The sequence below is a fragment of the Bombus vancouverensis genome, unplaced genomic scaffold (genome assembly GCF_051014615.1).
Source record: "Bombus vancouverensis nearcticus unplaced genomic scaffold, iyBomVanc1_principal scaffold0027, whole genome shotgun sequence".
Taxonomy (NCBI): domain Eukaryota; kingdom Metazoa; phylum Arthropoda; class Insecta; order Hymenoptera; family Apidae; genus Bombus; species Bombus vancouverensis.
Window position 1 is genome coordinate 252,947 of NW_027468918.1, and position 14,155 is coordinate 267,101.

Below are 14,155 nucleotides of genomic sequence, written 5' to 3' on the forward strand. Positions count from 1 at the left end.
ATTTCCATATTTATAATATGACACTTCGTAACCTAAGCAAGTCTCATACAAGTACTAAAAATACTTATAACCTAAAGCACTTAACTATCCAATTAAGTCATAACGTCAACTCTGCATCTAAACTACTATTCCTTTTCATTCTTCATCCTAAAAATCCGTCACAGTTACCACTCAGTCAATTATAATACCATCACTTCTGTGTACACACAATATATAACAGTATAAACCTCCTCTTAACAAATTAACTATAGTAAAGTTTCATTACATTTATACGTCAAACTTATGAAATTCACTGACTAAACCATCCATACTATAATATATTGTTATACAAGTATCAGTTACTAAAAGACTATGGGGAGCCTGAGGCGGCTATGGGTTCTCAGGGCGTAGGACCACGCCCTGGGAATCCCCGACGAATCTGATATTCTCCTATAGCCGGATGGTGACTGGTCGGCGCCTTTGGCACCCGCCAGTTTGCCGATCCGATGCGGAGAACTCTCGGAGAAGTTAGTGGGCCCGTATCTCCCAAGAACACTTACCTCACATTCTTGTGGGGCTCCCCGTCACTCTGCACCAGCTTTGACCGGGGCAGGGTGCGAAAGAGTGAGTGGCACCAGGATGGAAACCCTTGTTGACGACCTCGGCGATTTCTTAGAGTTACAATGGATAGAAAAACGAATCAAAGAATCGTTTACGGTGGGGAGGGATACCATAATACCGGCGCAGCCGCGAGTTGTAAAGCGGCCCCTCTGCGTCGTCATCGAGCAACCGTGGCCATCCGGGGATGGGCCGCCAGTGCCCTGGACACGCTCATGCGTCTGGCGAAGGGGACACGCGAACTGGGCGGACTCGGAGAGGTTCGGAGGAACCCGATGTTATGACCGTCGGCCCGGTATCTTCGTGGGGTGGGATGAGGCGGCGGCGCGGCGGCCGGGGGGGGAGTGAAATCCGACGACGAAATGTCGTCGTGCTCTTACTATTCGACCGTTGCGGGCACGCTCGGCAAGCGATCGTACCGCAGGATTACCGGGTCCGCGGAAAGCACCACCCCCGTCGATAACGGTCGCGGCGGCGGCGCGGAACACCGCACACGGCGGGGGACGCGTCCGCGGGGGATCCGGACTCCGCACCACTGCTGGCTCACGATAAAAGGAAGAAGAGGGGCGCGAAGCGCGGGAAGGATAGCGACAACGACACCGACACCGAGGCTGCCACCGTGGCCGCCGCCACCTTTACCATCCGCGACGGTGCCGACGGCGGCAACGACACGCGGAGTGACGAAATGAGGATCGGACCGGTCGACAAGCAAGCTACCGTGAAGGACGTGGAACCGACCCAGGATCAGAAAGAGGAGGAGGTCGCATACCTGCGAAGGAGGGTGCTTTCAGGAGAGAGAGACGGTGTCTCCAAGAGACGGTTGACCAAGGAATGCACGGAGAGCAGCCAAAAATGATAACATCGACGGTGAAGGACGAGAGGTGAGGATCACCTCTACGAGGGGAACGAAAGAAAATGCTCCCGGGGCCCCAACGGGAACGATTATGGGTCCCCCTCCCCACCTCCTCCACACACCTGGTCAGCGTCGCGCCGTTTCCGCTGTCCCGACGGGTCGGAGAGCAATAATAAACAAACGAAGAAAACGGATAGAGGTCCAAGACCTCGAGATCCACTAGAGGATCTCAAGATCCTGTTCCTCCGCAAGTTGGAAGAGTGTCGGCGATAAATAATGCCAGGGGGGGGGGGGCGATCCTCCCGGCTACAGACGCCGGTGTCATGTAAACTTCAGGGTTGGTTGATGAAATAAAATAGCTGAGTCGTAACACAACTATTAATTTTGTTTTAATTAAACTTTATTATGCATTCAGCAATCACAATGTAATACACACTGAATTAACATAAATCACAATTCACTGCAACCACGTTATGTAAGACTTAGTTACAATGATACGTTAAGTACGCGACTGTTATAAGGGGTGAGACCGATAAAGATATGTTGACTATTCTAAGGATACAGAATAAGGAAGTTTTTCTGGCAATAGTGTGTCTGAGGAAGGTTAGGGTTGGGTGTGTCTAAGGACACGGCGCTATCGGATTTGTTGATGACAATTTTGGTTAAGGAAGTGAGGGCAGTAGACACCGTCTCCGATTGGATAATAAGGCGGTTGGTGGACCAGGAAGGGTTTCAGCCGCCCTCGCGAGAAAGTTGCTAACGGAACATAAAAGATGTGAAGAAAACCAACTTTCTATGCTAACACGTGGTAGACAATAAACGTAAAGGAAATCTAAGACAAGAAATACTCGCTTGGTCCGAAGGACATTAACTATGAAAATTCCAAGACCCCTGGTGGGTACTTAAGACTATTGAGGGTACGCGCCAAGGATGTGCAGATATCTGAGTGCCATCCTGTCCGCAGAGTGTGGCCCGGTCTCTGATGTGAATCGACGTTACAGTAGCGTAGCCGTAAGAACCGTACAAGCACGATTGCGGCCGGCGAGAGACACCTTGCGGTCGACCGTGGAGTCGTCGGCCGACGAGGCAGGGTTTATTACCGTCATAGGCGGAGGAAGAGGGAGAGCGAGGCGAAAGAACAGGAAGCCCACGGCGCAACCTCTTCCAACGGTCCATGCGCCGACCGACGCAAGAACCAAGGGACGGGTATTGTTACGCCACGAGGCTTACCACAGGCTGTATTTTCTAACCGTCGCTCGCGGTCCTACAGTGTCGCAGGCAGATCGGCTTATCTGCCTGCCGGATCATATACAATGTATCGACGAGAGCATAGTTGTCGCCAAGCAGCGAGCTCTAGAAACGTCGATTTTTGTCCGTTACGTTTTTCACACAAGAAGAGACATACATGATCATAGGCGCGAGCGGTGGTGTGACCCGAGCATAGTGGGGGCGTCTTCCAAATGAGACAAAGAAATCATCGAAAGGCGATCAAACTTCTGACGAGTCAAACGTGACACAACGAGAAATCTGACGAGCAAAATCAAATAGTCTAACGAATTCATCTAGAGATATCGTAAAGTCGAGTCAACTTTATGTAATATATTCATCATATTATTGTAAAATATATTATTTTATGTTAACCTGTTAATAGTGTTACATTCATTGAACCACCTCTGTTATCTTAACACAAACAGGGGAACGACTATTTCGCGGCGTCGATTAACATAATCGTAGCGAGAATTTACGCTTCTCGCTGACGCGTTTTCCCAGCGAACGCGTCTCTTCACGAACGGTCGTAACAGGTATCGTCGTCTTTTCCATTGTCGACGTTGCGAACAGGGGCCTCGGCGCCCAGGACGGCGACCAACAGTGGCGGAACAAGGGCAGGGACTTTTCGGCGCCGCTCGGCCTCCGGTACGCCCCCGCACGGGAAGGGAATCCAAGCGAGGAGCGGGCAGGGGCGATGGATCCGGAGCGGTATCGCTCACCGTGAGGGACGGCTGGGGCTTCACGTACAGGGATGCGATATCGGTGCTGAAGAGGGAAGTCAAGTTCTCCGAAATCGACTTCACGGAGTTAAGACCGAGGAGGACAAACACGGGGGCGCTGCTGTTCGAAATCTCAGGCCAGGACGCTGGGTGCAAAGCTTCGCGACTGGCCGAGCGGATGGCGGCCACGCTGAAGGATTTGCCAGCCAGGGTAACCGTGCCGCGAAGGACGGCCGAGCTAGGAGTGATCGGACTGGAGGACTCGATCACCTCGGAGGAGGTGGCAGCCGCTGTTGCTGAGGCCGGGGGCTGCCACGCTGATGTCACAGACGAAATTCGAGCAACTGTATATAACAAACCGAAATTCCGAACGCCTTATCGCGTGTGACCGTCCTGTCAGCACCCGTTCTCAGCCGCCTGAGTGGCATTCGATCACTCCAGCCGTTCTCCGAATTTTACACTAAGTATAAACAAAACCTTCTCCCACTCCAACGAATGGAAGAATATAAATGCTCCCTTCAAAATCATCCAGTCAGTCTAATAAAAAAATTCTTAACTAATCCAAGTATCGAAAGTGTATCATCGCAAACCGAAAAAATTGTATAAATTGAGTAAAAAATAAAAAGAACTTAATCTCCTTTTCGGAAATTAACAAGTTCCTTATTTTTACCTTAATTTTACATGACACTGACGAGGTCAACGTGGCAGTCATACGCTCCGCTCCTCGGGACCTCGGATCGGTATGGCTACGCTGCCCGCAGATAACGGGCAGGAAAATCAGCAGAGGAGGAGACGCCCTACCAGGAGGTAGGATTAACATAGGTTGGTCAGCGGCGAGAGTTTCCCCTCTACCTGCGCGCCGACTCCAATGCTTCAGGTTCATGGAGTCGGGTCACGTGCGCCGGGACTGCACATCGATGGCGGACCGGCCGGAGCGTTGCTACGGGTGCGGGGCGGAAGGACATCGCGCCAGGGACTGTTCGGCGCGAGTACCCATGTGTCCGGTATGCGCGGACCTGGGACTGCCCGCGTCGCACCGTATTGGGTCACCGGCATGCAAACTGCCTGCCCGTAAGAAGAGGGCAGCACAGGAAACAAGGACCGTTCCACGCGACGGTGGGGACGTGGTGACGAGGAAGGAAACGATGCTGCCGTCAACTGACGCCACGAAGGCCAGAAGAGAGGACAGAGAAGTCGGACAAAACGACTGCGAGGGGAACGGCCCGGAGGAGCCTATGAAGACGGAGCCTTCCCCGACGTGAGCGGAAGAAGACGAGGTGGACAACTGCTCCTGCAGTGCAATCTTAACTGCTCCCGCCGGGTTCAGGACTTAATGTTCCAGAGGTTGACGGAGCGGCGGATTGGTCTGGCAGCAGTGGCCCAGCCGTACAGCATTCCCGGCGCGTCACGAGGAGCTGGGGATCTGATAGGCTCGGTCGCCATATTCTGGACCGGGATCGCGGGAAACCCCTCCTGCTCGGTGATCGAGCGGAACGGGGCTTCATAGCCGAGAAATAGGGCGACCTGGCCGTGGTGGCCGTCTACGTGTCGCCCAACATCAGCCGGACCGAATAAGCCTCCTTCCTGGACGGACTCGCGGCTGCGCGAGGCGTTTGGGCGCCTGCCCGACACTGGTCCTCGGGTACATCAACGCCCACTCAACGGCGTGGGGATCCCGCAGGACCAACGGAAGGGGGCGCGACGTGCAGGACTGGGCGTTCGCACTCGACCTCCGGCTTATGACCCGGGGTCGTCTAACACGTGCTTGGCACGGCGGGGCGAGTCCATAGTGGACCTCACATGGGCAAACCCTGCCGCATCTCGCCGTGTTTGCGGTTGGGAGGTCTCCCCGGCGGAGACCCTCTCGGACCACCTTTATATCTTGATGGATGTGGCGGTTGGCGCAGCGATGGGCGACCGTTCGTTGGGTGCGTGCGGTTCCAGCAGCCCACCGGGAAGGAGAAGAAGATTCCCGCAATGGGCGGTGACTGCTATAGCCGTTACTTGGTAGAACGAATCCCCGACCGACGAGGACGCGAAAGCGGGCGCGACTCGGCTGAGCCGCGACATGCACGCGATCTGCGATTCGTGTATGCCGCGGTCTGGAGCCCCGCGCCGCGTCGGCGCTGTGTACTGGTGATCCGAGGGGATCGCTTGTCTACGCGAGGCGTCCATCCACGCTCGGCGCCGGTACACCAGATCCCGCCGTAGGCGGCGGTTAGTCGAAATCACTGGTCCCGGGAGCAACGAACGAGGGAGATGGCAACTTTACCGAAGAGGAGGAGCAGGAGCCTCAACCGCCGGAAGAAGAACCACGTGTCACCGCGAGAAGTTGGAGTCCGGAATCAAGCGTCATCGAGGAAGAACTTGCCGGGGCCGTCGTAGACGCGGAAAGCTCAGGGTCCCGATGGAGTCCCAGCCCTCCTGTGGAAGGACGTCTCCGGGGTCTTGGCCCCGAGAGTAACGCGTCAGTTGCTGTAGAACATCGCGTATGACGCGGTGCTTCGGACGCCGCTGCTTCCGAACTCGGCACTGGCGTGCTACGCCGACGACATGTTGGTGCTGGTCTAGGGCACGGCATGGGGTAGAACCGTCCGCCTCGCTAGCGGTGGCCTGCGTGATCGCCGAGATCAAGGGATTGGGACAGAGGGTGTCCCCTGAGAAGTTCGAGGCAATGTGGTTTTGCCGCAAGGCCGATCACGGGAGGCCTCTAGCTGGTTATTGTCTGAGGTTGGAGGGGGCTGAGATCGGGGTTGGAACAAGAATAAAGTATCTGGGTCTGACCCTCGACAGCCACTGGACCGTCGGCGCTCACTTCGAGCGCCTGGCACCGTCTGTTGAGGCGACGGCGAACGCCTCAGGATGTTTGCTGCCTTGGCTGGGCGGGCCCGACGTCGGAGTGCGCCGGCTGTACGCCCGCATGGTGCGATCGAGGCTCCTCTATGGAGCTCCGATCTGGGCGGAGGATCTGATGACAAACCGTCGCAGTCTCCTAGCGGTCAGGAGGCTGCACAGGACGGTGGCCATCAGGGTAGTGAGGGGCTTGCGTACCATTTCGGCGGCAGCAGCGGCGGTGCTCGCCGGGTTTCCCCTGTTCGAATTGCAGGCCCTGAGGTGTCGCGAGATTTATCCTCACACTCGGGGTCTGTCGGGCGGGATAGACCCGATGGGCGCCGACGTCAACGTTCGGGCTCGGCGGGCTTTGCTTGACAGATGGCGCGCCAGCCTCGACACGAGATGGGGTGCGCCGGGGATAAGGGTCCTTGGGACCGTCCTTCCAAACTGGGACGCTTGGTTGGACGACAGCGGGTCTCCCCTGACCTACAGGGTGACGAAGGTGCTCACCGGACACTGTTGCTTCGGCGAGTATCTGCACCAAATCGGGAAAGAGGCGACCGCGCGTTGCCACCACTGCAATGCGACCGTGGATTCGGCGCAGCACACGCTGGAATACTGCCCGGCCTGGGCGCGGCCGCGCCGCGACATCATCGTGGAAAGCGGATGGGACCTCTCGCCGCCGACGATCCTCGAGACGTTGTTGGCAAGCGAGAGAAGGCGGATGGCCGTGACCTCCTTCTGTGAGCAAGTTATGCTTCGAAAAGTGGCCGCGAGGAGGATGAGGGTGCGGTACTCTCACCTTGAGATGATCGACTTGCGAGGGCGCTGCAGAGGCTGTGGGCGCGCTTCGGTGAGGCGCACTAGGTCCGCCGAACCCCCCGGTGGGGTGCAAACTTAGGCGCTGGTAGCTCATCGCCCCGGGGCCGCAAAGAATCCCGGTAAGGGAACCGGACTGTCGGGCACGGCGGCTCCGGCGACGACGCGCGGTGTTACGTGGCCGCACAGCGCTCCATTAGGGGACGTATTAAGCGCGGGGGGGCGGTGTATCGCTCACACCGGTTCCCGGGCCCCTCTCGATCGCAGCCGGGACGATCATCGTGAAGGTTTTAGTCGGTTGGAGTCCGGCATTACCACGCCGCTTTACCCCATCCCCCATCCGCCGCTTTACCCCATCCCCCATCCGCCGCTTTGCCCGTGCGGATTTCCTCCATGTTAATAAAAAAAAGGCTACTACAAGACTATAAAATATTCATTTAAAATACCCCTATAATAATTCAGCCATAGGCTTACATGTATGATTTCATTTAGCTGACACGCCAATTTATACATCGACTGTTCTTGTAGCATCGAAAAGCTCAATTTATCAAGCAATTCACAACTAAACGTTTGTATATATTAAATATTATAACCACCGATTACATCAAATTCAAACTTTTTAATTTCCACTATTTATTAGTGCTTATAGACGACTAATTGTCCTCTCCACATCACACGAATATACCTCTATCCCCTTACTGTTCATTAAACGGTCAATTAATAGTCTATTAAAGTATTTGTCACGAATTGTCTCTCCTCAACTGTCATAACAACATTATATTTATCTTTCTTCGAAATTTTAGTTGGCTGTCCGTTTATGGCATGGATAAGCTCATTTCCCTCATTAGGAAATTCCGACTTACCAGTCCTCCCAGGGCTATAATTCGGAATTTGAGTAGCCGTCTGTTTATGACACGGACAGGCCCATTCCTCTCGTTAGGAAACTCCGAGTTACATGTCCTCCCAAGGCGGTAAATGTAATGACTCGAGGCCAGGAAAAAACCCAGGAAAGGACCAGCCGGAAGAGTACGGTGGAGAGAAGAAATACAACGGCGGGAGGAGAGAATCAGGAACGGGGAAGTTTAGTTCATCTTCAACCATCTGACATTACAGACTTAGGACGACAGTGGTCCTCCCTTAGTTCGGTTAAGTGCTACAACTAGTACAAATAAAGTGCCATCTAAATCTAACACTCGAGTTATTTCATCTCCTCCATCTTGAACGTTGAGTTATTCGAGGTACGCGATATCGACCGATCGGTTTGACCTGACCGGTTGCTCTTTAGTCGATAATACACCACAATCTTATTTGCGTTATTACAACCATCCACTCTTATTTCCATTGTTTTAACAAATTCGAATTATAGTTATTACACGTTATATTTGTCGGGTTTACATTAGAATCAGGGTTAGGGGGGTGAAACGAATCTTCGTTTGCATTACACGTATCGTTATGCAACAGAGAAGACTTCGACTAATGCAAATACGATTATCATAGAACTGGACAAGTAACCGTGGTAATTAGATACTCGAGAAACTAATGACAATGATCCTAGGTTCAATAACGAATCCGCGGTCGACGGGATGATAGATGAACGTGCTCACAAAATCTAAGTCGGACGTGCAATATTCACTGGCTGTAAGGGGTTACTCTTTTCGTCGATGAGATCGCGAGAGAGAATGACTTTCCCGTCCCGATGATGCCACAGAGGAAAACTACGTGGGGTGTGTCTGAGGACACGAGATCATCGGATTCGTCGAGGAAAGCCTTCGTTCAGAAAGTGAGGGAATTTGGCGTTGCTGCTAATTGGTCAATCTCCATATCGGTGGTTAGAAAAAGATGCTAGCCGCCCTCGAGGGAAGGTTGCTAGTGGGAGACGCCGTTCGTTGAAAATAGGTCTCTCCTATTTTCCCGTAGCTGGGACAAAGACTGTTTGTTTGAAGGACTTTAGTCAACTAATTCCTAAGATTTATGACGGGCCCTCAGGCTAGCTGAACATGTACTGCGGAGACGCATCGACATCTGGCAATCATCTTGCACGAAGAATAGGGTCTGCGTGTGGCGAGCCACGGGACAGAAACCGTTGGAATGTTTACTGTCGCGTGCCGCCACGAATATTTCTTTTAAGGAGAGCTATAGAATTACTCCATACCTTTGTTAGACAAAGTGTTCATCCCGTGACCGCGGCTACGTTCGGCGACTGGCTGTCGCCTCCAGTCCAAGCTCATTATCACAACTCGCGAATAATTACAATCGGATTGAATAACTACAATTGTTTAATTGTAGCTATAGTAGACTCTAGATTACAATGTTGCGGGATTATCCAAAATTCTAAAGGTGTTCCACAGAGGTGTCGTTGTACAGAACTCTGGTGGTGCTTGGTGACGATTCAGCAAACACAGCGCGGAGTTTTGAGGGTTTGATCCTTTCCCTGACTGAATCGTGATGTGGCAGGTAGTAGCTGTTGTCTGAGGGATGATCTGCCTTGGAAATGTGGACGATGTCTGTAGTGGGTTGGGAGACTGGCCTCCGCCCAATGACCCGCCCGAATCGCATTCTCTTGGTGATGATCTTTGGTAGAGAAGAAGCGTTGGGCGTCGTGCTTGGGACGCCGTGGCAGCCAAGAGTGGCTTCAGGGAGAAGTCTGTGGTACGCGACTTCTTCGATGTGGCGCTCTGTGAAACCAGTAGAGAGTCGTTGAGATCAGATGGAATGTTATGTAAATTACCGATGCCATTTGAGTGATTAGTCATGGTGGTAATAATGCGTAAATCATTCTGATTAGGCCCAATTGCAGGTGTGGCGCATCTCTGAGGTGGCGAAGTTGGAGTCGTTACGTTAGGTCTCGGAGAGTAACTGTCCGATGCCATGTTTCTAATCCTGGGTGGTACAGGTGACGTGATGTAAGATAGATCATTGAACGCCGATACGTTGTGTTGGACGCTCATCGTGGAAGTATTGCCCGAGGAAGAACTGCCCCTGGACGGTTTGATCATAATGGATTTCGAAACCTTTACAGTACGTTCCGACTCAATGTTGACTTTGCTGACCTGGATGGAACTCAACCCGTTGTTTTCTAGGTTGTGAACTACGGTTAAAGAATTATGAACGTTCTGTAACAGATTAGGAGAGATTAGGTTTTGAAACGAGTTGTCGCCTGGTGAGACCTTCTCTTTCTTCAGGTCCAAAGGCTCGTTAAAGTTTGTCAAATTCAAGGTGATTTGTGGCGTTGGGTGAGACGATCGAGATAATGCGGACGCGAACTTGGTTGTCGTCAAGTCGCGTGTGGGTAATGAACTGCGGGTGTCATGCAATGAGTTCCGTCCCTTGGCTCGCTCAATTATATCGATGGCGCGTCCTTTACAGTCCAGAAATTCATATTTAATGTCTAGTCGTTCCTGTACTGTCTGACCCTCGTCTATCCCGTCTAAGTCGCATTGATGTTTTTTACATATTGCGTATTCGACTTCCAAGTCTTCTAACATAAATTGAACTGTGTTTAGTGATCCCTTTGCCTCATAATTATCAAGGATCATTCGAAATCTCGCCACTTCGTGTTTGGATACCTCCCGCTCCAGCTTCAATTGTTTTATGCGTGCTTCCTGGTTAGGGGCCATGGTGGCTTGGCGCACGATAGCTCTGATAATTTACGTAGGTTCGGCGTCCGAGGTGCTTCGCGACTACAAGTGTGCGACTTATCTTAGTCGTGATAGGCTTGCCTCGGCTGTTCGTGAACGCCGGTTACGGTGCAACGGGATGTTACATCGTGTACCTTGTGGTGAAGGTGATTCCTTCCCGATGGTGACACTCCGTTGATTGTAGCTCGTGGATTCTGATATCCTCCGGACTGATGCTTCCTCCAACGGCACCGAATCCGGCTGATATTTTGCGTAGGTTCTGCGTCCGAGTTGCTTCGCGACTAACAAGTGTGCGACTTGTCTTAGTCGTAATAGACTTGACTCGGCTGTCCGTGAACGCAGGTTACGGTGTGACGGGATGTTGCGGAAATATTTCAAAGATATATAACAAATACAGAAAGTTGATAGGAATCGCATTCAAAGATAATGGTTTATATGAAATAAGTAGTTACATTGAAAGGCAATAATCTCACGCTAAAATTGTGGGAAAAATGACAAATAAAGAAAAATATCACAGGATCTTGGGGCATATAAACTTTAATTATTTAGATACAATGTGTAGGAAAAAAAATAGTTGAGGGAATGCCAGAAAATTTTGAACAAGTAAAATTAAAATGTGGTACATGTATCCAAAATAAAATGCACAATTTACCCTTCCAAAACAACAGTAGTAGAGCACGAGAGATTTTAGAATTAGTACATACCGATTTAAATGGACCTCATAAAAATACCGGGTTTGATGGATCCAAATATTTCTTAACATTTATAGATGACTACAGTAAGTGCGCATTGATTTATACTTTGAGATCAAAAGATGAAGTTTACAATTGTTTTCTTGATTACATAAACAAAGTTGAAAATCTTACTGGAAAGAAGATAAAGAGATTAAGATGCGATAATAGAAAAGAATATATGAACAAAAACATGTACAATCTAACTAGGGCAAAGGGAATTGTCGTAGAACCATGCCCACCTTATGTTCACGAATTAAATGGAACAGCTGAGCGCTACAATAGAACAATTATGAATTCCGCTAGATGCTTATTATATGATTCAAAGCTGAATATTAAATATTGGCCGGAAATAATTAGAGCTGTGGCGCAATTAAAAAATAGAACCATTACGAACACGTATGAAAATAAAACACCATTTGAAATATTTTTTAAAAGGAAATCGAATATAAATAATTTAAGATTGTACGGAAGTAGAGTTTTCGTAAGAATGCCTGAAATTAAAAGAAATTCGAAATGGGACAAAAAAGCAGATACTGGGATACTTGTAGGTTATGAAAACAATGGATATAGGATCCTAGTTAATAATAAAATTATAATTGCAAGACACGTAGAATTTATAGGTGAAGATGATAATTTAGTAGGATTTCAAGGAGAAGATGGACCAAACAATGAAACAGAAAAGGATTTAAACGAAAAGGTCGAGCAGGCCACAATAAAAGAGGAGAGAAATTTAAGTAACGAATCAGAAAGTAAACTTGAGAACAGAAAATAATTTGGGACGGTCAGAACGGGAAAGAAAGAAACCTTAAAGATATGGCCAAGCGAGCTCATATTTCATTTATGTGAATGTAGTTAGCGTAGGCAGTCCTCAAACCTATGAAGAAGCTTTAAGTGGAGATGACAGCATTTCATGGAAATGGATGTAGAAACAGCATTCCTAAACGGAACTATAAAAACGGAAGTATCTGTAAAACAACCTATAGGTTACGACGATAAAAGCGGGAGAGTATGTAAATTATCAAAAGCGTTATATGGATTGCGTGAAAGTTCAAGAGCTTGGTATGAATGTTTCGACAAGTATATAAAAAGATTAGGATTTCAAAGAAGTAAGAGTGATTATTGTCTGTATATGAAGTATGAGAGCGATGATTTTATATATTTAATTCTATTCGTAGACGACTTATTAGTATGTGGAAAAAACAAAAGAAAAATCGATGAGATTAAAAACAAATTGTCAAACTAATTTGCGATGAAGGACTTAGGTGAAGTAAAGACTTACTTAGGAATAAACATTGAGTACGATAATAAGAAGTGTGAGATGAAATTGGATCAGAGTAGTTATATAGTCATTAGCAAGGCAATATAATATAGAAAATAGTAAACTATATTTTATACCAATGGAACAAATCTTAAGTTTAGAAACCGCACAATCAGCTTCAGACGATATAAGATATAGAAATCTCGTAGAAGCTTTATTATATATTAGTTCTGGAACAAGATTAGACGTTAGCTATAGTGTAAACTATTTAAGTCGATTTCAAAACAGTTACAACGAGACACACTATAGATATGCATTGAGAATTTTGAAGTGCTTATATTTAACTAGGAAATTAAAATTAACTTATAAAAAAAATTTGAATGCTGGAGTTATTGATTGTTTTGTTGATGCTGATTGGGCTGGAGATAAAGTAGATAGAAAATCCACTACGGGATTTATCATAAGATTTTTCGGAAACGCAATTTACTGGAAATCGAGAAAGCAAAGTAGCGTGACAAAATCATCAATAGCCGCCGAGTATGTAGCTTTATCGGAAGCTGTGAGCGAAATTAAATTTGTAAGAAAATTGTTGAAAGATTTTAAAATAACGATCGAGACACCAATAAAAATTTACGAAGATAATTCTGGAGTGATTGCGATATCAAAATTTGGAAACTTAACAAAAAATTCTAAGTACATTGAAGTTCACTTCCATTTTGGGAACGAAAGATACGACAATAAAAAGATTGACACTATAAAAAATAGATTCAGAAAATAATGTAGCTGATATTTTAACGAAGGCTCTAGGGAGGAACAAATTTGAAAATTTTAGATTATTTTTAAGAATAGTTTGATTGACTTATAAAAGGAAATGAATATGCAGCACAAAAAATTAAGGAGGTGTGTTGAGGTATGTATAATTTTCTGTGCTGGACTAGGTTAAATGCGTAGTAGAGATACTTCTATGTGAATATCAGTGTGTGGAAGTATGTGTGTCCGAAGCGTCTCGAAAACAAATGAATGTAAACTCTTCAGTCGGTTAAGAGTCGTCGAAGAGTCGGTTTACAGTCAGGTATAGAAGAAAATGCTGAGACGCGTGCAAGTGTGTATCGATGAATATATAAGGAATCATCCATGAAATAAATATTTCATTATTTTAATATTAATCCTCAGTATAAATTTAGTGTTCCTATAACATTATTTCGGCCTCAAAGATCCACAATTTTCAACAAGTACGATAAAGATGGAGTTGACAAAACTAAAGCTAAAATAGTTAGATTTAACGCCGGTGATTTTATATTACGCAAAATTTTGATTTTGTAATAGCAGAGAATTTTGAGGGAGACAGATATTCTAAAAACGTTAGACGGCAAACGCTCTTACAAGTACAGTCACGACAGGTTGATGAAAGTGCCAAATAGTCACATTCCTGC

The 14,155-nt window shown here is 48.2% G+C and overlaps 1 protein-coding gene across 1 annotated transcript; it reads left to right on the forward strand.

The window, feature by feature from the left end:
* Window positions 1-12,861: 12,861 nt before the first annotated feature.
* Window positions 12,862-13,500, forward strand: LOC143304215 (uncharacterized). The gene has a single exon (XM_076626597.1). The coding sequence runs from the start codon at window positions 12,862-12,864 to the stop codon at window positions 13,498-13,500; it is 639 nt and encodes a 212-aa protein (XP_076482712.1).
* The last annotated feature ends 655 nt before the right edge of the window (window positions 13,501-14,155 follow it).

What these genes read in the sequence shown, in the direction of transcription:
- LOC143304215 (XM_076626597.1), top strand. Translation starts at nt 12,862, where the DNA reads ATGGAACAAATCTTAAGTTTAGAAACCGCACAATCAGCTTCAGACGAT.